Below are 24,723 nucleotides of genomic sequence, written 5' to 3' on the forward strand. Positions count from 1 at the left end.
TGGTTCACTCTCCAAATACCCCCACAGCTGGCGCAGAGCCAAGTCAAAAGCAAGAGCCAGGAGCTGGGAACTCCATTCCGGTCTCCCAAGAGTGTGCCCAGAACCCAAGTACTTGAGCCATCACAGGGTGAGCATTAGCAGGAAGCCAGAATGAAGAGCAGAGTTGGAACGCAAACCCAGGCTGTGGCTATCCTAGGTGGCATCTTAACCACTGTGCCAAATGTCTGCCCTGATACTCAATTTTTGGATTTATGTTTATAAGTGAGATTGGTGGGGCTGGTGTCACTGCACAGTGGGTGAAGCTGCTGCCTATATGACACTGGAATCCCATGAGGGTGCTGGTTCAAAGCCCTGGCTGCAGAAGATGTCCCAAATGCTCGGCTCAGGCCCCTGAACTGATGTGGGGGACCTGCAAGTGTCTCCTGGCTTCAGATCAGGCCAACTCCAGCCACTCCAGCCATCTGAGGAGTGAACCAGAAGATGGAAGAGCGCTCATGCGCTCTGCACCCTCCCCTCCCCCCACCAATAAATAAATAAATCTTTAAAAAAAAAAGAAGTCCAGTGACATCTATATAAACAGAAGCTAACTTCTGTTCATACTGGACTTAAAAAAAAAGTGACATTGGTATGAACACTTCTTTTAGTGTCTTTGTTTAGTTGAATATTAAATGAGTTCAATCAATTTTTTTATTATTAGCATTCAAGAAACAAAGGTTTAGAACTGGTCGTTTCTAGTTCTTGGCTATTATAAAAAATACTAAAATAAACATCAGAAATATCACCATATTCTTTGTTTCCTAAGGATGAAAGATGAAAAATGCGCTTATGTGGTCAAGACATCACTTTAGGAAAGCCTTTATAATTTATGATTATGAAAATAAAGTCTGTGTCCCTACACATTTATGTGTTAACAGATATTATAAAACTGCCATTTTGGGACCCAAGGTGCCTTCCTTTTAACTTTACAAAACTCCATTCCCATAGATTTTCAATCCTGTTTCACTGTAAATTATGTGTTCAAAGTCAATCTTCCTTCTTATGTGATCCTTACACAAATATCAATCGTGATTCTGGTTTTATGATTGAGATATCACACATTCTCCAGTCTCAAAAATGTGTGAGATGGAAAAGCTTCAACTCTGTATTACTTAGCTCACTGTAGCTTAGCAGGCAAGTTCCACTTCTGAATTACTTTGTCTCTTCATATACAATGGTGAAAGGAATCAACGACGACATGTATCTGTAACTACAGCTTCAGACCTTCTTAAAGCCAGGACTGTTTCTGTCCTAGCTTCAATCCCACTCTAAAAAGAGGGGGCAAGTGGGAGGGTAGGAGGAAATTCTTGAGACAACAAAACTGGCATTTTAACAGACAACATTAGCCACTTAAAAAAATTTTATTTTCTTATTTATTTGAAAGGCAGAGTGACACAGAGGGAGGAGAGAGAGAGAGAGAGAGAGGGAATGACTCTTCCACCTACTGGTCACTCCCCAAATGACCAGAACAGTCAGGGCTGGGCCAGAATTCTTTTCCATCTGGGTCTCCATGTGGGTGGCAGGGGTCCAAGGACTTGGGGCATCCTCTGCTGCCTTCCCAGGTGCAGTAGCAGGGAGCTGGATCAGAAGTGGAGCAGCTAGGACTCAAACTGGCACTAATATGGGATGCCGGCACCACAGGCAATGGCTTAACTCACTGTGCCACAATACAAGCCCCAAACCACTACTTAAAATTAGGTAATTTTGGGGCCGGTGCCGTGGCTCACTCGGTTGATCCTCCGCCTGCGGCGCCAGCATCCCATATGGGCGCCGAGTTCTTGTCCCGGCTGCCCCTCTTCCAGTCTAGCTCTCTGCTGTGGCCCGGGAGGGCAGTGGAGGATGCCCCAAGTCTTTGGGCCCTGCAACTGCATGGGAGACCAGGAGAAGCACCTGGCTCCTGGCTTCGGATTCATGCAGCAACGGATGTGGCGGCCATTTGGGGAGAGAACCAATGGAAGGAAGACTTTTCTCTCTGTCTCACTGTCTAACACTATCTGTCAAATTTAAAAAAAAAAAAAAAAAGGTAATTTATGTATCATGATAATATCAATGAAACATTTTAAATTTATAAAATCATAAAATATTCACTTGCAATTTTAAGTAGATAAGCTTACATTAAATCAGTTTGTATTACAGCTTAAATAACTGTTTCCTAGCCTCACTTCCCATCTTTTACACTCCATAAACAAGTTAACTGAAATACAACTAAGATTTCTTAAGGATATTTACTAGTTAAGAAATGACTAATAATCTAAGATAATGTAATTGTAAAATTACTAAAGTCACAGCCAACTATAAAGTATATGGCACCAAACTACAGTGTAAGAAGCCAAACTTTCTGATAGACAACAATTCATACTAACAAAATCTACATTTTAGGTCTATAAAAATTTACTTAATTCTTTGAAAGGCAGTGTGACAGAGAAAGAAGGAAAGAGATCTTCTATCCATTGGTTCACTCTTCAAATGGCTCCAACAATCAATGCTTGGCTAGGCCACAGCTAGGAGCCCGGAACTCCATCTGGGTCTTCTACATGGGTGGCAGGGGCCCAAGCACTTGGGCCATCACTTGTTGCTTTCCCACACATTAGCAAGGAGTTGGATCCAAAGCAGAGCAGCCAGACTTGAACCAATATGGGATGTTAGCATTGCAAAATGGCAGTTTAACCAGCTATGCCCCAATGACAGTCCCCAAAAATCTACACTTTCAACATAAAAAACTCAAAGAAGATAAGCAAGCTTCTAAAATTAAAGAAAATTTTGATAATGAAAAGAATTTTCATGAAAAAGTTCTAGAATATGAAGAGAAAGCTCTATACGAGGCTGTAAAAAGCATGAAAAAATGAGGGAAAGACACGTGACCGAGGTGACCTCTGTGGTTCAAATGCCTCCCACAGTTCACTTTCACCATCAGGCGCTTAAAAGAGTCCCACTCTTGGGCTCTGCTCTGGAAAACCTCACTGTAGTGCTAAGCTGAGCCTAACGACAGCTGTCCAGAAACTCCATCTCTATGCCCCAGAGCACCCTCAGATGAGGTGGACACCCACTAACTGGTCTCCCTGCCTCTACTCTTTTTTTAATAAATACATTTTAAAAATACATTTTTAAATATGTATTTATTTATTTGAAAGTCAGAGTTACACAGAAAGAGAAGGAGAGGCGCAGAGAGAGAGGGAGGGAGGGAGGGAGGGAAGGAGGGAGGGAGGGAGGGAGGGGGAGGTCTTCCATCTGCCGTTTCACTCCCCAATCGGCCACAATGGCCGGAGCTGTGCCGATCCAAAGCCAGGAGCTTCTTCTGGGTCTTCCCACGTGGGTGCAGGGGCCCAAGGACTTGGGCCGTTCTCCACTGCCTTCCCAGGCCACAGCAGAGAGCTGGATTGAAAGCGGAGCAGCCAGGACTCAAACCGGAGCCCATATGCGATGCCAGCACTGCAGGCAGCACTCCCATGGCTAAGCCACAGCGCCTGCCCCAGCCTATCTCCACTCTAGACGGCCTCACAACCAGTTTCCTCACTACAGCCTGACAAGGAACCTGAAATCCAACTGAGTCCAGAGCCTCCTGGCCCTAAGACGCTCTGAGGACTCTGCCCTCAGCGATCACACTCGGCTGTGTGACTGCCCCAGCACACGGCATGCTGTGACTTTACAGCCTATAGACTCACCCCTGCCACCTCCACCCCTCCCACTCCTCCCTGTGCCCTCAAAGGACACCAGCCTGTTTGGGACCCTTCAGCAAGTATCCCACCTACACCATCTGCATACCTCACACACACTGCTCTCAAGGAAATGGACTTCGAGTTCCTCCTCCACACCATCAAGACCCCACCCGCTATTACTCCTCCAGAAGCAGTCTCTGGACCTACACCTTCCTCACACCTACCACACCTCATGAAATTATCTTTTCAGCTGATCTCCTCTACCAGAGGCAACTCAAAAGCGAGGAATATATTTTAACCCTGGGGAGGAGCAGCTTACCAGGCATGCCATGGGCGTTTTATGTTTACTGAACTGAAATGCCAACCGCTATGCTAAGAAAAATTAACAAATACAGCATGACTTGTCCCTAGCCAATTTACTAGCAAGTCCCATCAGCTCCACTTCCAAAACACATGCCCAATCTGTTCACTTCCCATGCCAGTGCACAGCCACGCCACTCAGCTTCCATCATCTCAAATTTATACAACTCTTAACAGCTTCCTAACTGCCCTGCTTCTGTCCACCTTTACACACCACACACACACACACACACCTATTCCCCCCAGCATCTCTCCAGCAGCCAGAATGATCTTGTAAAATGTTTAAATCCTTTAAAAAGTGATTAAACAAATGCCTTATTTGCTTCCCATTATATTCAGTGCCCAACACTCACATAATCGAACTCTTTCCACATTTTGGACTCTCCCTCCAAAGGGTTCCTTCTCAATCCTCCAGTCCAAACAGCCGCTTCCCACCTCCCAGCCTTCACCCTGCTCTTTCCCTGCCTGGAGGCCTCTTCCCTCAGCTCCCTGCTGCTCCCACAGTGCCCAGCTCCAGCATCACAGCCCAAGCAGAGCTGTTTTTCATCCTGCAGTCACTCCCTAGCCTATCACCACCCTGGGCTCCTTTGCACTCCCACCTGTGGTCAATCAGAGTTTGTTTCCTTCCTGTTCGCTGTGTGTGCTTGCCTAGGAGGAGAGCAGGAACTTGGGGTTTTGTTCTTTCCTATCTAGAAATAGTGCCTCACACATAGCTGGCACTCAAGCATTTGGAAAACACAAGACTTAACTTACAAAAACGGTCCTTATTTAAGATATATCTGAGAGAAGTAAGTAAAAAGAGATTATAGTCTACCAACTGAGGCAGCAAATACCCTACTGTTAGTATTTGCAATGAGGCTGGTGTTATCGAGGTCTATGATCTACAAGTATCGGTAGTATGTTTCTCAAAGTTCACCCGGAATATGTCAAGCATATTAGTTTCACATGCTATAGACACTAGCCCAAATGTATGATCACAAACAATCATTTTAGAAAATCCCGTTTTTACACTTCCCCAAAACCCTATGATGTACAAAAGTAATGAAACATTTAAAAACCACCCACCACTGTTTAAAGAGCAACACTTCTAATAGTGGTGCTTCCCTGTGTTTCTACATGCCGAAAACCTGAACCTCATCAGTATGAGGCTTATCTTCCAGACAGGTTCTGACTACCGCCCCCGACCTCTAAGGACTGGTCTCGCTACTGCTTCTTCTTGGAAGTAATGCTGAAACTCCTTATTCTGCTTGATCAAATCTTCTCACTGCTCAAGAAAATGATTTGTAAAATGAACAAGTCTTAACTGGTAAAACAGAATTGATGACACATTAAAAACAGCATATTCATTCCATTCCTGTAAGCATTTTCAACAGTAAGGTCACCCCAACTTCACTGTAATGACACTCACCTTGGTATGGTAACACATTTAGTATTACAATTCTGAGTGGTGATGGCTTTCTCAAGCTCATCTAATCGTCCCGTTTTCTTCAGCTTCTTCACCAGACTCTTCACGGCCTTCTCACACCACTTTTCTTCCTGTCCGTTCTGCTCTCCTCCACCTGCTCCTCCAGAGCCACCGGCTGACTTCTTCCATCCCAGCAGTCTCTTCACCACTGGTGGAGTGAACGGTAAGATGGACGACATGCTCTCACAAAAGGCGGACCACACTGTGAAAAGAGCCTCCTGTAGCTAGCCTAGAAAAGATATTGAAAGGATCATATGAGAGACTAATTTTAAATTCAACTAAAAATCAACACATTATAGAAGGAAAACTAAAAAATCATACAGGGGCTGGCACTGTGGTGCAGTGGGTTAATCCTCTGCCTGCAGCGCCGGCATCCCATATGGGCGCTGGCCCAAGTCCTGGCTGTCCCTCTTCTGTTCCAGCTCTCTGCTATGGCCTGGGAAAGCAGTACAAGATGGCCCCAGCACTTGGGCCCCTGTACCCGCGTGGGCGACCTGGAAGAAGTTCCTGGCTTCAGATCACCACAGCTCTGGCCATTGTGGCAATTCGGGGAGTGAACCAGTGGATGGAAGACCTCTCTGTCTTTCCCTCTGTCTTTAACTCTACCTCTCAAATAAATAAAATTTTTTTAAAAAGACAGATGTTTCAAATTATTACTTTTACAACCATGAAAATATTGTCTTTACTAATTTAAATGGTCTACAGAAACAGGCTCTTCAGAAACAAAGACAATGTTACTACAAGTACCAAAGTCTTGTGGACAAATACAGTAATTCTGCAAATAAAATCCTTTAGAGAGCTCTTCCATCTGCTGGCTTACTCCCCACAATGGCAAAGGCTGGTCAGACCAAAGCCAGGAGTTTCATCCAGGTCTCCCATGCAGACATAAGGATCCAAGTCCACTGCCACTTTCCCAGGCTAAGCATGTTAGCAGGGGGTTGGACAGTAAGTGAAGCAGCACCCATATGGAATGCCAGCATTGCAGGCAGCCGCCAAATCTGCTATGCCACAACACCAGCCCCTGCAAGTAAAATCTTTCTGAACATTATTATCCCTATCAATATGACTTCATATTTAAACTCTTAATAGTGTCAATGGTTAAAATATTTTTATAAAAACAAAGTTGTTTTTATTTATAGGACTTCAATTTGTTCTCAAAAGACCTAACAAAAATACACTTAAGTACAAGCTCACTCTTGCCAAAATTTTAAACTTTCTAACAAAATCCAAAGTTTTAAGATGGGATGGAGTTCCGGCTCTTGGCATCTGGGCTGGGGAATGAATAAGTGGATGGAAGATTGATCAATCACTCTCTCTCTCTTTTCAAATAAGCATCTTAAAAAAACAGAATTATATTAGAAATAAAGTTTTAAGAAGGGAAAATGCATGAAGTGCAAAGTAAAAACAAGAATAAAGAAATAAAGGTAGGGATCCCGCAATGTGACCCAGCAGGTTAAGCCACTACATGCAACACTGGTTGCTCTGCTTATCATCCAGCTCCCTGCTACTGCATGTGGGAAAGCAAGTGCTTGGGCTCCTGCCACTCCTATGCCACACCTGGCCCAGCCTTGGCTATTGGAGCCAGGTAGAGAGTGAATGAGTTGATCGAAGATCTGAGTCACTCTTTCAAATAAAAAAAAAAAATCTTTAAAAAACTTTAAAGGTAAACAGAGCCTGTGGAAAAAAGGTCTGGTTCACTTTCACCTGCCTTTAGCAGGATCTCTAATTTAACCTCTTTTTGAACATGTTTTCATTTTCATCCAAGTAATAGTGTGAGTAAAGTTAAAACAGTTTCTCTTCCATACCAAAGTGCAATTTATAAAAGTATTTTAATTTTATATTTATACCTACGTTACAGGCTTATCGCACCTGCAATTACAAGCTAAGGTATTATCTTTTGATATTCCTATGAAAAATAAGGATTAGCTTCCTTTTATCACATACTTGCCTTCTTGTGAAAATTATCTCCCAATTGTAATTAAATAATTATATATATAATATTGTCACTTGATGAGATTGAGCAAACTATGTTTATTCTTATACATTTTTGCTTTCCCAGAGTTTTATCTTTCATTGGCTTTCTATGTATCTACCACAAATTCTTCCCACACTCTGTCCCAGTTCTTCAATTAAATGTTTCTTAGTCAAAAACATCAGCAAGCAACTAGCTCTCCTTATTCATAGAACCCTCACATCCTATAGCCCTGAAGGAAACATGAAGAATTTCACCTCTTTATTTCAAGATTTACTAAAAATCCTTATTATCGAGAGTAGAGACCGCACATAAGCAAAAATGGGAAGAAAAAGAAAACCAATGGATCAATGGAAAGGAACGGCATCTAGAAACAGACACCCACTTTCCACCAAGGCACCAAGTCAGTCTATTTTCAACAATTTCTAAACAATCTGAAAGATAATAAACCTCAGCTACTATTTCATACCATCCTTGCTGGGAAAACATCTTGAGATCTTGGAGGAAAAAGGCCTGATATTTTCATGACCTCAATACATTAAAAAACAAAAACCAAAAAGAAATAAAGCAAACTATCAAAATTAAAAATAAGGTTGTCAGTGGGTTTGAGTACAGCAATGAAGACACAACTTGGGACTCGGTCATCCCTTATCAGAGTACCGAGGTTCCCAGCTCTTTCTGTTTCCTTCTTCCTGCTAATGCAGACCCTAAAAGGAAGCCAGGTGATAATGGCCTGAGTACATGGGCCCCTGCTATCCACACAGCAGACTAGATGGAGCGCTGGGCTCCTGGCTTCACCATGGCTCAGTTCTGGCTATTGTGGGCATATGGGAAATTAGCCAGCAAATACAAGATCTGTCTCCTGTCTCTTGCTCTGCCTTTCAAATAAAATGTCTTTCAAATAAAAATGGAAAACATATGCATATCAAAAAATACCAGTGAAAAATGAGTAGACCAGGAAAAATTTTTCATAGTTCATGTATCTGATTAAGAACCACTATAGTGTGTGTGTGTATACATATATATATATATATATATGTATATATATATATAAAAACACAAATCAAATTTTAAAAATGGAGGCCAGTGTTGTGGCATAGCAGGTAAAGCCACCACCTGTGGCACCAGCATCCCATACAGGCAGCAGTTTGAGTCTCTGCTACTCCGCTTCCAATCCAGCTCCCAGCTAATGTGCCCAGGAAAGCAGCAGAGGATGGCTCAAGTGCTTGGGCACCTGCACCCACATGGGAGATCTATAGAAACTCCTGGCTTCAGCCTGGTCCAGTGCTGGTCTTTGCGGCCACGGGAGTGAACCAGCAAATCGAAGATCTCTCTCTCCTCCTCTGTAACTCTTTCAAATAAATAATCTTATTTTAAAAGTTAAATGTAAAAAATGAACTCAATTACTTGTTAGATTTAAAGGATTAACTAGAGACATTTCATGAAAGGTAAAGGAGCACATTAAGAGGTGTTTAATGTCACCAATCATCAGGAAAACGCAAATTAAAACCACAATGCAATGCTGTTTCAAACCACCTAAAATGGTTTAAAGATTTCCTGACAGTACCAAATGCTGGTAAGGATGTGAACATGAAATATGAACACTGTCACGACCGATAAGAAAAAAAAAAAAAAGAAACCACAAGCTCAGTTCCTTCAAACACAAAGTTACTAAAATCAGTTTTAATGGTAAAGTCAAGGTGTTAGCAAGACTGGTCCTTTAAGTCTCCTCTTGCCTTTTTCAGCTTCTAGTGGCTGCCTCTACTCCTAAGCTTGCACCCTTTCCTCCATCTTCAATCATCCAATCTCTGCTTCTACTGTCACACTGCCTTTTCCCCTCCCACAGTCAGATCTCTCACTACCACCCTCTAGTAAGGACACCTGAGATTACACTTAGGCCCAGGCAGATAATCTGAGACAATCAACCCATCTCAAGACGCTTAACTTCATCACACCCACAAAACCTGAATACCTCTGGGGACCTTAGCCTACCAGATGGAGCAAACGGAATCTTCACACACTGCCGACTTCAGTATGAAATGACACAGCGCCTCTGGAAAATCAGCAAGCTCCTACACACCCATCTAGCCTGCATCACAACTCCCTCCTAGACAGATATACAAGAAAAATGATAATAGGTCCACAGAGACCTGTACAAGAATATTTATAATCATATCCAGCCAAAATATCAAAAAATGGTATATTCACACAAAGGAAAGTATGTTGCGCAAAAGATACCAAACAAAGCATCCACTGTGCGACTCCAAGCAGGTGATACAAGCTCAAGGACAGTCTCAGAGGCACTGGGGAAAGGAACAGGATGCTCAACAAGGCACAAAGGACCTTTCTCACATGACAAACCAGGAAGGACATGAGCATACTATTATGAAAATTCATGAAACTGAATATTTAAAGTTTTTGTACAGGATGGGCATTGTGGTGGAATGGTTTAAGCAACCTCTTGGGATGCCCGCATCCCACATCAGAGTGCCTGGTTCAAATCCTGGCTACTCCAATTCTGATCCAGCTTCTTGCTAATGCACCTGGGAGATAAATGATGGCTCAAGAACTTGGTTCCCTTACCACCCATGTGAAAGATCTGCACTGAGCACCTTCAGAACCAGCCCAAGCTTTTTCAGATACCTGGGGAATGAGCCAGCAAATACAGATCCTTCTAATAAATCTTTTAATTTGAAAAAATTTTAAATGTGTCTGGAAAGTCCCATTAAGAAGTTCCTTAAAGTTAAATAGATGTTTTCATTTAAGAACTTCTCCAGGAGCCAGCATTGTGGCTCAGCAGGTTAAACCTCCACCTGCAAGGACAGCAGACCGGGCTGCTCTACTTCCCATCCAGCTCTCTGCTAGGCATGGGAGAGCAACGGAAGATGGCCCAAGTACTTGGGTCCCTTTACACACATGGGAGACCCAGAAGAAGCTCTAGGCTCCTGGCTTCAGCCTGGCCCATCCCCAGCCATCATAGCCATTTGGAATAAACCAGCGGATGGAAGCACTCCCTCTCCTCCTCCCCCCTCTCCCTCTTCCCCTCCAACTCTACCTTTCAAATAAATAATTTAAAAAACAAAAATCCTTTAAAAAAAAAGTAAAAATAAAGAACTTAAACCTTCAACTTCTTTACGAAGGAGGCTGCGACTGACCAAAAGATACTAACCTAAAGGCATCTGCCCACAACTTGCAGGCAGCCCTGGAAATACATCTAGGCACATGCTGGGGAACAGGCCTGGGCTGGGAGGGTGGGAAATTGGTTTCTATTTTCTTAAGGACAAAAACTGAGAGCCAATGACATCAAATCACAAATCTTACTGAGGTACTGACAGTCAGGTGGCTACAATAGATATACAACTTTAAAACTTAAAAATGTTAAATACAATCTCAAAAAAGAACTTTGGATGTTCTTAACGCCATTTTAACACATGGTCTTCTAACTGAAGATTCGCAGACCTTGACACAGTTTGCTAAAAATTAATGGTCACAACCTAATTAGGAATCACAATCACTCACCTCAAAAGGGAAAAATAATTAACGGGTCCTCAAGCTCTGTTCAGGAGACTGCCCCAAGGGCCTCCCAGAGGAGGGAACATGGTACGCCCAGCCTCGCAAACCTGGCCAAGCACCCTTCCCTAGGAACACAGGACTCCACACAGTGCCTCACTGGCAACACTGACTCCAGCCATGGATCAGACATTAAAAACCTGAAAGGAGTCAATAATACCACTGTGTCTCTCTTTTTCATGATTATTATTGATGAATTTATTTGAAAGGCAGATTGAGAGAGACAGAGAGGTGTCTACCATCTCCTGGTTCACTCCCGAGATGGCCACAACACCAGGGCTGGGCCAGGAACTCCATCTGGGTCCTCCTCATGGGTAGCAGGGACCGAGTACTCAGAACCTGTTCTGATGCCTTCTCAGGTGCATCAGCAGAGAGCTGGATCAGAAGCAGAACCACCAGGATTCAAACTGCACTACGATATGGAAGGCCGCAGGTCTCAGGCAGCAACTTAATGCTGTGCCACAATGCCTGCCTGCCCGCCTGCCTGTGTTTTTCTTTAGCAATATAGTAGAAAGGGTGGGAAAGTGCAGCCTGCTCAGAGTGAGGGAATTATAAAGCAAGTGAAGAAACAACAATGGGAACTTGACAGGAGCCTCATTAAACCGTGTGCAGGAGTGGACTCTAGAGTACACATAAATGTGCATTAAAGGATATAAAGCTACATCTCACCAAAACAAAGCAAACAAAACTCCATCAAATACATGTAATAATCCACCAATTAAAAGCTTGGGTCCACGAGGCAGCAAAAAGTATACCCAGCTCCCTCTGGCCCCTGCTGAATTCCCACACTGTGCCACAAAGTATGCTCTAGGGGCGCCAACTACATAAACCTTAACTTCATCTGACAGTCAGCCTAGCACAGAGAACCCGATGAATTCCACCTCTGACAGCACGTCACAAGAGTGACACCACAGCAGAAATCTGGAGAGCACACCAGACAGAAAGCTCGACATGCTTTCTAGAGACAGGAAACATTTTAGGAGCTACAAGAAAAATTTAGGTTATCGCTAGAATACAGAGTACAGGAAGCACTGTGGTAGGAGATGACAGGAAAACAAGGCCAGCCCAGATTTAAAAGCTCAAGACAGAACTTAGTGCTAATGACAGGAGTAAAAATTCCACTATTTCAGAGACAAACTCACGTGTCTTACTGACTCACTACATGTGGACAGTTAGGGAGGAGAATGCAAAAGTAACTGCTGCAGTCACCCAACGTAACTGAGTGGTACTGTAACCACTACAGGAAGTTTCAAAGAGGAGCAAACCTGAAGACTGAGTTACATGGTCAGTTTCATATAGGCCTGATTAGTAAGTCAGTAACCAGGTGATCACCAGGCCAGGCGCAAGCAAGAACTACAGCAGACTGAGGACAGAGATTAGTCAGTGCACAAACCAGTGAGAGCCCTGGCCCAAGACAGGCAGCGAGAATCCTATCTTCCAAAAGCCAAAAGCAGGCTTGGTTTCTGAGGACAAGTCCAAGCTCCAGCTCCACACCAATTGTATTCCTAGAATTAATCTGTCTGAGACAGCCTAAGTAATCTCTGCTTCTTTTGAAACACTGTTAGAAAAAGCAAAATATAAACACAATCTACATAAAAGTGCCCACACTTTTGGCTCAATTATTATTGGCCAGCATTGAACAGTGGGTAAAGCCACCAGCGTTGCAGGCAGTTGCAGGTACCCCAAACAAACACTGGTTCAAGTTCCTGCTGTTCCACTTCCGATCCAGCTTCCTGCTAATGTGCCTGGTAAGACAGGGAAGAGGGCCCAAGTGTGTGTGGGCCACACCCACATGGGAGACCTGAATGGAGTTTCAAGCTCCTGGCTTCAGCCTAGGCTAGCCACAGCCATCACAGCCATTTGGAGAGTGAGCCAGCGGATGGAAGACCTCTCTGTCTCTGAGTCTCTCTCTGTAACTCTGCCTTTCAAATAAACAAATCTTAAAACAGAACTTAACCTAAGAAAGTCAATAAACATTTACATAACACACAAAAATGAAAGTGATTCTGAGAATAAACAGTTATACTTTTGTTAGTAAAAATGTTTTTTAATTTTTAATTTATTTGAAAGAGAGAAAGAGACAGGCAGAGAGATCCCCCATATACTATCACCACAACAGCTACAGCTGGGCCTGGCTGAAAACCAGCAGCCCAGAATTAGACACAGGTTTCCCACATGGAGCCAAACAGTTGAGCCTCCACCTGCTGCCTCCCAGAATGTGCATCAGCAGGAAACTGCTTTGGAAGTTGGGCTGAGATCTGAACCCAGGAACTCCAACATGGGATGCACGCATCCCAAGTGGCAACTTCATTGCTCTACCAAATGCCTGCCAAGAGAAATGTTTATGGGTTGTGATGTATTTTTGAGGGTTTCCAAGTTTCCTATGAAATATTTCAAAATTTTTGTTCTTCGTAGAGAGGAAAATATCTTCAATTTAAGCCTACTCTGGGTCATCTGAATGACCACATGACCTGGACTGCCACATGATTTCTTACAACAGCAGCTATAATCCCCGGGGAAGCAAGGGAACACTTGCAGTTAACTTTGCATGTCTCAGTAACCCTGGGTGGATAACATGGTCACTATCTCTGGAAAATTTGTTAATAAAACAGTATTTGTTAGGAATGCTGTTAACACATTTCAGTTAGTTGAGTTCTTATTTTAAGAAACTAAAGCATACATTTAGCCAATATTTCTGAAATATAAAGACGGATTGCAGGTTGAAAAGGAATAATATGCTCCAAGTTGGACAACTGGAATTAAAAAAAAAAAAAAACTAGATTTATGACCAAGTTATCAAAATGTAAATGAGACATTTACAGAATATATGCAGATTTTCTTTTATGGCACCAAGTGCTCTACTCAAATTTTTTTCAGCATTGCAAGAACTGAAAACTTAAGCTCAGATGCTAAATGTTTCTAATTCCAATAGTAAATGATACTTACATAATGCACATTTTAACAGAAGACTTCACCACTCAATGAGAAAGCTTATAAAACGGTACCGTAGTAAAACCAGGATTCTGAGGTTACTCATCGGGAAGTTTCAGCTGGGTCAAAGATCTGACTATTCTGAACATCTAGTAAGTAAAACCTCCAAGTTATTACTAAGAGTTTTACAGTGGCATTCTCTGCATGCTTTATTCCACCACAGGTCACCTTCTCTGCAGACCTTCAACTGTCTTGTACTATTCTTAATGTTTTTATTCTGACATAAGTAGGCCCTGTCACTGGTTATGTATTAGCAAAAAACCTCCAAATCCTTAGAATGATTTTTCACTGTCCTATGAAATACACAAATTTGTTATTTCAGTGTAAAAACTTTCATGATGTAATGTTGCTACTTTATAGAGAAATCCAATCTCGCCCCCAAATATGGCAGGAAGCCTTTACTGAGTACTTAGGTCAGTAAGCACAGGCTCACTGAATCCAAGAAGCAAGTGGGGCAGGTACTATTAGTTACATATCAGAAGTCCACACAAGTACCCTGAAGTTATAAAGACAATCCCTGTTAGACAGTCCTACAGACATTTTAGCTTTACTTTTCATATTTAGGTTTCTAATGTCAGAAATTTGCCTTTGTTTAAGGAGACGGTGATTCAATCATCTTCCATGAGGATAGCCTTTTTTTTTTTTTTTTTGACAGGCAGAGTGGACAGTGAGGGACAGACAGAGAGAAAGGTCTTCCTTTGCCGTTGGTTCACCCTCCAATGGCTGCCGCAGCTGGCGCACCGTGCTAATCCGATGGCAGCAGCCAGGTGCTTCTCCTGGTCTCCCATGGGGTGCAGGGCCCAAGCACCTGGGCCATCCTCCATTGCACTCCCGGGCCACAGCAGAGAGCTGGCCTGAAAGAGGGGCAACCAGGACAGAATCCGGCACCCCGACCAGGATAGAACCCGGTGTGCCGGCGCCGCAAGGTGGAGGATTAGCCTATTGAGCCGCAACACCGGCAAAGATAGCCTATTTTATCGGCATTATAGAATAATGTCTACCTTTTAATAATGCCACTCCTGCACATATCAAATCCCTATGGAATAAAAACCTGATGGGGGCTATTCTGTTCACTGTGTTCTTACTCATTTAACACCAGTATCACAGAATTTTAATTACCATTGCCTTCTAGTTAGTCTTGGTATTTGCCAGGGTAAGCCCCCTCATTTTTCAAATTTATGTTAAGATACTGTTGGATTTTAAATTTAGCATATTACTTTCCACAAAATCCCTACCAGACTTTGACTAGAAGTACAGTTAATCTACACGAATTTGTGTACAAAAAGTGTTCCTATTGTAAGAAAAATTTTTGAACTATATATCCATTAGAAAGTACAGTTTTTTCCATAAAGATCTCACACATCTTGTTAAATTTACTTATTCCTTCAGGAATTTTTATTGTGAGTAGAATGTTCCCATTATTTAAAAAATCAAGCATTTCAAGCTTACAAAAAAAATCACTCTGGTAAACCAGTATACATTCCATCCAGCTGTCAGATCTTAATATTTTTAAAAAATTTGAGAGAGACAGAGTGAGAGAGCTCTCACCTGCTGATTCACTCCCTACTGCCCTAAACAGAAAACAAGAATTCAGCCCAGGTCTCTCACATGAGCGGCAGGAATCCAACTACTTGAGCCATCACCACTGCCTCCCAGGGCCTGCATTAGGCATGAAGCTGCAAACAGAAGCCAGAGCTGGGACTCAAACCCAGGCACTTGGCCATGAACCAACAGGGTAAACACCTGACTGTATTTTGCAGTATTTGATTAGATATTAAGACTTGATGGATACAGCTAAAGTTCTTATGTATACCTGTCTGACTCCGTTTCCTTACTTCTCAGCGATAATCACCATCCTGATGTTTGCCACTGCAGCCACACAATTTTACAAATTTTAAAAATTTATATATAAATCAATACTGTTCACATCAATTTGTTTTCACTATTACTATCCATGTCAATATATACATGCATGTGTGTGTGTATACAGATATAAATTCTAACTTCTAGTTCATTCATTTTAGCTATCATAACATCATTCCATTACATAAGTTCATTACAGTTCACTGCCCATTTTTCTTTTGACTAGTCAGTTTCCTAATGTCCCACTCTTAGGAGGTGCCATCAAAAGTATCTTCTTATACTATGTGAAAGTTCTCCTACGGTACAAACTGCTTAACCAACAAGCCCCCTAGTGAGAACCTAATGTACACACACTCTGAAGAGCAACATCTCACCAGAGGGTTGTACTTGATTTCTCCAAAGTGAGGGTCATGAATCATTAGTGAGCACGAAATCACTGTTTTAGATCCAGAAATGTTATCTTTCAAAAAACAATAAAACTCTCTGAAAACAGCCTTCCATTCAGTTGTCACACGTAAAATATATTTCCCACTACAGGTCTATCAAAAAACGGCCTAAGGAAGTCACAGTTTTAGAATATACACCAGGGAGTAGAAACGCTGCTGTCCAGCTGCTCTGCCTCTGATCCAGCCACCAGCTAATGCATCTAAAAAGAAAGGAGATGGCTGGTACATGTGCTTGGGCCCTTGCCATACCCACATGGGAGATCAGATGGAGTCCCTGGCTTCAGTCTGTCCCAGACCTGGCTATTCAGCCATTTTGGAGTGAACTAGCAGATGGAAATCTCTCCTTCCGTGTCACTCTGCCTTTCAATCAAATCTTTCATAAAAATCCTTTCATGCACTATGATCTTCCAAAAATCATAAAGTCGAACACTGTTTAGTTCATTTTTTTGTTTGTTTAGTTCATTCTTTAAAAAGATTTATTTATTTGAAAGGCAGAGTTACAGAGAGGCAGAGGCAGAGAGAGAAAGGTCTTCTATCTGCTGGTTCACTCCTCAAATGACCACAAAGGCAAGGCGGAAGCCAGGAGCCTCTTCTGGGTCTCCCACGTTGGGGCAGGGGCCCAAGCACTTTGGGCCATCTCCCACTGCTTTTCCCAGGTGCACTGGCAGGGAGCTGGATCAGAAGTGAAGCATCCAGGACTCAAACTATTGCCCATACAGGATGCTGGTGCTGTGGGCATCTGCTTACCCAGCTGCGCCGCAGTGCAGGCACCCCATCATGTTTTCATTACTAAAACTACCTAATACATATCCTGTTATTTATAAAGGGAATTCTCTTCCACATGCTACAACTTTCACTGAAATGACACTGAACTGGTAACTGGAAGCTGAATTGGAAACAGCAGCAGGGACTCAACCAGGCTCTCTGATACAGGATTATAGGTATTCCAAGTGGCATCTTAACCACAGCACCATTCACCCAATCTGATTTCTACTACCAACCATTAGTTTTACCTAATCTAGAACTGTATACAAATGGAATTATATCTTATGTAGTCTTCTGTGTATTCTTTAAACTAATACTCTTGAAAAAGTTCTCTTCCTAGTTTTCTAAGAATTTTTGTCATGAGCAAATACTGAATTGTATCAGGCCTCCCCTATCCCACTCCCTCCATAATTCAACAAGATTTTCATATGGGTTTTCTCTTAATGTGTTAACATGAAGAATTTCATTTGCAGGTTTCCTAATGTTTTATCATTCTTACATGGCTGAGAGAAACTCCAATTATAGTTTTGTTTTATGTAAGTGCTAATATTTAGCCTAGAATTCCTGTTATATTCATTAGTGAGATACAGCCTGTATGTGCCTCCTTCTCATACTCCCCCTACTCAATTTGGGTATCAACACTATAGTGTTTTACAAAATAATTTTTTCCAAGGAGCCAGCATTTTATTGCGGAATTTTTAATTTCACGTTGGTATAGCTTGCTAACTATTAACTAAAGCTTTTCAATCATAATCTAGGGGCTGCCGCCTGCAGTGCCGGCTTCCCATATGGATGCCGGTTAGAGTCCCCGCTGCTCCACTTCCTATCAGCTCTCTGCTATAGCCTGGGAAAGCAGCAGAAGATGGACTAAGTCCTTGCGCCCCTGCACCCATATAGGAAGACCTGGAGGAAGCTCCTGGCTCCTGGTTTCAGATCGATGCGGCTCCAGGCGTTGTGGCCAATTGGGGAATGAACCAGCAGATGAAAGACCTGTCTCTGCCTCTTTCAAATCAATAAATAACCTTTAAAAAAAATCATAATCTTGTCAAGTTTCTAATTATCATTGATAATTTATTTTGCTAGAAATTGTCCACTTGGCCTATTTCCAAATTTCAAGGAATAAAGCTATTAACAGCATTCTTGTAGCTTAAAAATCTCAATCTGACTCCAGCTATCCCCTTTTTCATGTCTGATATATTTGTGTCTTCCTTTTCTGCATCAACCATGGCAAACGTAAGTCTATTCATTCAGTTTAGCACCTCTGCTTTAGTTAATCTAGCTGTATCTGTTCTCTGTTTATTAACGTCTGCTCTTAGCTTTATTATTTCCTTTTTAAAACTACATTCAAAACTGTTTTTCTAACTCATTACACTACACTGTTAGCTCATTAATATTCTGTATTTACTAATGAGCAATGATGGTTCATTCCCCAAGTAAGCAAACGTGCTTTTGTTGTAACCCACAGTTGACAGGTATTTTCATCATTCTATTCTGTTTTCTAATTTTCATGGAGATTTTCTTCATTCTATATATATATTTTTCCTTTTTCCTTTTTTTCTTTTCTTTTTTTTTTAAACAGGCAGAGTGGATAGTGGGAGAGAGAGACAGAGAGAAAGGTCTTCCTTTTTGCCATTGGTTCACCCTCCAATGGCCGCTGCGGCCGGCGCATGTCGCTGATCCAAAGCCAGGAGCCAGGTGCTTCTCCTGGTCTCCCATGCGGATGCAGGGCCCAAGGACTTGGGCCATCCTCCACTGCCTTCCCAGACCATAGCAGAGAGCTGGCCTGGAAGAGGGGAAACCGGGATAGAATCCGGCGCCCCAACCGGGACTAGAACCCGGTGTGCCGGCACCTCAAGGCGGAGGATTAGCCTGTTAAGCCACGGCGCCGGCCTCATTCTATATATTTAAAAACATGTATCTCAGTATATGACCATGGACTTGGGGACTGTTGGTGCTATTCTGCTATGTTACTCATTTAATTGCACTAGGGCATAGGCTGTGATTTGGAAACTGCAGATACTTTGAAATTTGTCACTTTTTAGGGCTGGCGCTGTGGTGTAGTGGGCTAAGTTTCCACCTGCGTGTAGGCATCCCATATGGGCGTCGGTTTGAGTCCTGGCTGCTCCTCTTTGATCCAGCTCTCTGCTATGGTCCAGGAAAGCAGTGGAAGATGGCCCAGGTGCTTGGGCCCCTGCACCTGTGTGGGAGACCTGGAAGAAGCTCCTGGCTTCTGCTCCAGATCAGCTGTTGCAGCCATTTGGGGAGTGAACCAAAGGCTGGACGACCTTTGTCTCTTTCTCTCCCTCCCTCTGTAACCCTACCTCTGAAATAAACTAAAACAACTTGTTACTTGCTTTGAAGTCCAACACATAACCAAATTTTATAAAAATTCCAATAGGTACTTTAAATAACACATCTTCTGTAATTATTGGATACTTGCTAACCATACTCTTTCATTCCTTTATAACCTTACTGTAATTCTTAATTTGTCTTAAATTACTGAGAGGTGTGTTAATATTTCCTACATTTAATGGACAGCACCAAGGTATAGTGGGTAAATCTGCCACTGCAGCACTGACATCCTATACAGGTGCTGACTTGAGGCCTAGCTGCTCCACTTCTGATCCAGCTCCTTGCTAATGCACCACAGGGAAGACCCAGAAAAAAGCTCCTGGTTTCAGATCGACCCAGCTCCAGCCAACGCAGCCATTTCAGGAGTGAACCAGGAGACGGACTTCTGCAACTCTGCCTTTCAAATAAATAAACCTACCTTTTAAAAAAATATAAGATCGAAGTCAGCGAACTCAAAAGGCTTCCATAGCCCTGGCAACTCATACTAGAGCCTAGGGAGATTACTGACACCATAAACAAGAGTGTCAAATTGTTAAGTCAACAACAGGAGTCACTGTGTACAAAAAAAAAATTTCCTACATTTGTACATATGCATATTCTTGTAATTCCACTAATTTTCCCTTATACATTACACTTAATAAAACTTTTTCCACTCCTTTAATTTTTAAAACGTTACTTATTTTATTTGAAACGCAGAGACAGATGAACAGACATGTTTCATCTGCTGGTTAACTCCCCAAATGTGCACAGCAGCCAGGACTGGGCCAGGCCAAAACCAGGAGTCAGGAGCTTCATCTGGGTTTCCCAAAGAGCAGCTGAGCCATCACCTGCTGCCTCCATGTGCACGGGGCAGAAAGCTGGATGGAAGCAGAAGAGAGAACCAAGCACTGCAATATAGGATCGCAGGGGTCTCAAGCAGTGACTTGAGTGCTGTGCCACAATGCCCACCACCCCCTTCACTTTTAAACTAAAGCATCAAACTTTTAGGAGTGTCTCTGCTAACCAGCATTTAGTTGGATTTTTTTCTTTCCTTCATTCTTCTCTAATCTGAAATGATGTATTAATCTGAAATGATGTATTGGGTTTACGGAGACATTTAAGGTTATTTCTACCATCTTATTTTGTGTATTCTAATTCCTATGCATTTTGCTTCTTTGTTCTCCTCCCCTGACTTCCCAGTGATTTGGAGTTATGTGTATACTCTATCTCAATTCTTTTCGAGAGCTACCCTACAAGTTTTTGTAATGAAAAATTAACTCATCAGTAGGTTGCAGGTAAGGACAGGAGTCTATTAAAATTCATAATAAAGAAAATTCATTATAAAAGAAAATAATCTCATGAAAATAGGGAGAAGAGATTAAAAAAAAAAAAAAACCCAGAAGCAAAATTCTTAGACACTGCAAGCAGATCACAGACTGGTAACTGCAGGCTATCTACAGGGAAAGCTGAGGAACATCCAGTCACACAGAATCCTCTAAAGATTAAGCAACTGACAACAGCAGTTGTAGCAGCTCAGGAGAGGAAAGGAGAGAAAAGAGGTAGGACTGGCTGCGAATTATTTGAGAAGGCCATTCTGTGTCACTGGGAACTGCCCCTCTGCCACGCTGACTCACTGCACTGGGTCAGTCTTCCTGGATGAGGAGCTGCCTGGCTACCATTACGAACGGGACACTGGGAGGAAACACTAAGTGCTGACTCCCAAGCCCATCCTTCCAGTAGGTTCTGGCTCCCAGATACTAGCAGCCTAAGGTTAATCAGATCAAGATTCTTCTCTAGAGTACCTGATCAACCCTGAGGAAAGGCACGCAGAAACTAAGATCGAGAGTTTAACAGCCAACAGCCCACACAGATCCCTCCACAGAAACTGGAGAGAGACAAGCCTCACTCAACCTTCAGTTCCTGATCAGCTTTTGAGACTTCTACTTACTCATCAAGAATTACTGATTATGGCCGGCGCCGTGGCTTAACAGGCTAATCCTCTGCCTTGTGGCGCCAGCACACTGGGTTCTAGTCCCAGCTGGGGCACCGGACTCTGTCCCAGTTGCCCCTCTTCCAGGCCAGCTCTCTGCTATGGTCTGGGAAGGCAGTGGAGGATGGCCCAAGTCCTTGGGCCCTGCACCCGCATGGGAGACCAAGAGAAGCACCTGGCTCCTGGCTTCGGATCAGCAAGATGCGCCGGCCGCAGCAGCCATTGCAGGGTGAACCAACAGCAAAAAGGAAGACCTTTGTCTCTCTCTCACTATCCACTCTGCCTGTCAAAAAAAGAAAAAAAAAAGAATTACTGATTATCTGAGGAAAAAAGACAAACAGAAAAATGCAGCTCCAATAATACTGAGACTATATAGAGAAAGAAAACATTGTGAAAATCAACAGAGCAACCCTGAAGCCAGAGCTGCAGGCTCTCCAAGGGAGCATTCAGAGCAAGCTCTAGGGGAGCTCGGGAGCTCAGGACAGCAGAAACAGGAAAAAGGAGAGGGGATCCATAGAGGAGCTGCAAGATAAAGGAGAAGGAATCTCCTATTTAAAAAAAAAAAAAAAAAAAAAAAAAGACAGATGGAAAACAGAAGAGAAAATGAAAATTGGAGGACAAGTTCCGGAGACTCAACATCCAAAATAATACTAATTAGACCTCCGAGGTAACACTGAATAGGGAACCCAATAAAGAAATCAAGAAAAATCCCCTTAACTGAAGATGAGTTTTCAGCCTGGATTATGATCCCAGTAGAATGCATGAAAACACACTTAGATCCAGGCCTGTGGCAGTGAAATTTCCCATTACTGAGGAAAAGGAAGAGCCTAGAGTCTCCAGGGAGAAAAAATAGGTCATACAGAAAACCAGAATGGTTTTGGTTTTCTCAACCACTGTTTATAGTGTTCAGAAGTGAACGGAGCACTACAACTCTGTCAAAAAAAAAAAAAAAAATTTGCTTCCAACCTATGTTTCTATTACCCAGCCAGAGTGGAATAAAGGCATTTTCAGACATGTTAACATCTCCAAATATTTACCTGACAAACTCTCTCATGAAATGTTCTCTAGTATTGACTTCATCAAAAGAGTGAAACAAGAGAAAAACAGACCTAAGAAAAGAGAAAAATGAAGGAACTGCATGACGGTGAAAGGAGATCCCAGAATGAGCACTGTGCAGCAGGCAGACACAACCAGTGCCAACCAGAGCAGATTCCAAACACTGCTGCGTTGGGGCCGCCTGCAGCATCAGAATCCCATATGGGCACCAGCTGAGTCCCGGCGCTCCACTTCCGATCCAGCTCTCTGCTATGGCCTGGGAAAGCAGAAGAAGATGGCCCAAGTCCTTGGACCCCACACCTGCGTGGGAGACCCAGCAGCAGCTCCTTGCTCCTGTCTTTGGATCAGCACAGCTTCAACTGTGGTGGTCAACTGGGGAGTGAACAAGAGGATGGAAGACCTCTCTGTCTCTGTCTCTGTCTGTCTCTCTGCCTCTCCTCTCTCTGTCCAACTCTTTCAAATAAATAAATAAATCTTTAAAACACACACACACACTGTGGACACCTTTCTCCCAAGTGAACACCATCAGTCACAGAAACCCCACCGTCACTGAGGAGCCCCAGGATGAGAAAAGTAAATGAATGGGAGATAATGGCAAAGGGTTGTAGTAGGGTGTTATGGATGGAACACAGAATGCACACACACACACAAATCCCCAAAGTCCACTCACACACACAACTCCCCAGAGTCTAAAGAGACTTTAAACAGTTGATGGATTAAGGGTGGAAACTTGATCTACCTGTGGCATCTGGGAGGTGGGCCTGGCTGGAGGTCTTTTATTTAAGTCACTGGGGGCTGTCCTCAGAAAGGCAGTAGGTGCAAGGGGGTTGAATACATAAGCCAAGCACGAGTCTCGTGTCTCTGCTTTAGGACTCACCATGTAATCTTCCCTCTGCCATCCTCTGGCCTAACTGCTGCCTGAACCAACGTGCCACCTGATCGTGGACTGTGAACCTCTAAACTGCCAAGCCAAACAACCATCTTTCTGCCTGACGTTCCTATGGGGTATTTTAATTAAAGTAATTAAAGTAATGAAAAGCTGACTGATAAACGGGTTATCAGTATCTTAGCCAGCAATTTCTGATCCCACAGAATACAAATGAAATAAATTTGTGCCCAAGTGGAATTTGTGTATTTCCACATGCATATTCATTATACATGGAATTCCTTTTGACCAGAACTATTCAATTGACATGGAATATAAACCACAGACAAAATTGTAATTTTCTATTAACCACGTTAGAAAGGTAAAAATAGGCATACCTTACATCAGGCTGCCATAACAAAGTACCATCAACTGGCTGGCTTATAAACAAGAGAAATTTCGCTCTCACAGTTCTAAAGGTTGGAAGTGCAAGATCAGGGTACTAGCATTGTTGAGTTTTTTGAAGGCTGTTGACTGACACCTTTTCTGATGTATCCTCATGTGAAGGGGAGACAGTGAAAAAGCTCCCTGGGATCTCCTTCACGAGGGTACCAATCCCATCCAGGAGGGCTCCACCCTCACGATCTGACTGCTTTCCCAAAGCCCCAAAAACATCATGTGGAAAGTTAGGATTGCATCGTATGAATTCTGTGAAAACATATTCAGTTCATAACAAGATGAAATAGTTTTAATAACTTAGTAATTTATTAATTTGTCCCAATACACCCAAAATATTGTTTGCAATCAGTATTAAAAAATGATTGTGATATCTTACATTCTATTTTTATACCATTAGAAACCTGATGTGGGGTCTGGCGTTTTGGCACAGCAGGTTAAGCCACCTGCATCCCACATAGGAACACAGGTTTGAGTCCCAGCTAGTCCAAGCCCAATACAGTTTCCTGCTAATGCAACTGGGAAGGCAGTGGATGAAGGCTCAAGTACTTGGACCCCTACCACCCATATGGGCAACTAGGATGCAATTTCTGGCTCCTGGCTTTGGCCTGACCCAGACCAGGCTGGTGCAGCCATCTGGGGAGTCAACCAACAAATAAAAAGTTCTTTCTCCTCTCTCTCTCTCTTGCTCTTTCAAATACATAAATATTTAAAAAAAAAAAAAAAAAATCTAGGGGCCGGTGCCATGGCTCACTTGGTTAATCCCCTGCCTGTGGCGCCGGCAGCCCATATGGGTGCTGGGTTCTAGTCCCGGTTTGTCTTCTTCCAGTCTAGCTCTCTGCTGTGGCCCGGGAAGGCAGTGGAGGATGGCCCAGGTGCTTGGACCCCTGCACCTGCATGG

The 24,723-nt window shown here is 42.9% G+C and overlaps 1 protein-coding gene across 5 annotated transcripts in view; it reads right to left on the minus strand.

Annotated features, from left to right (window-relative positions):
• The window catches only part of SMAD2 (SMAD family member 2), a 93,141-nt gene that overhangs the window by 56,089 nt on the left and 12,329 nt on the right, over positions 1–24,723 (minus strand). For all 5 annotated transcript variants that reach the window (XM_062201636.1, XM_062201635.1, XM_062201639.1 and 2 more), the window contains exon 2: positions 5,461–5,746. In XM_062201636.1, coding sequence (XP_062057620.1) covers positions 5,461–5,696 — 236 coding nt within the window. In that variant the 5' untranslated portion in view covers positions 5,697–5,746. The remainder of the gene's footprint in view (positions 1–5,460; positions 5,747–24,723) is intronic.

This window comes from Lepus europaeus, chromosome 9, assembly GCF_033115175.1.
Source record: "Lepus europaeus isolate LE1 chromosome 9, mLepTim1.pri, whole genome shotgun sequence".
Taxonomy (NCBI): Eukaryota; Metazoa; Chordata; class Mammalia; order Lagomorpha; family Leporidae; genus Lepus; species Lepus europaeus.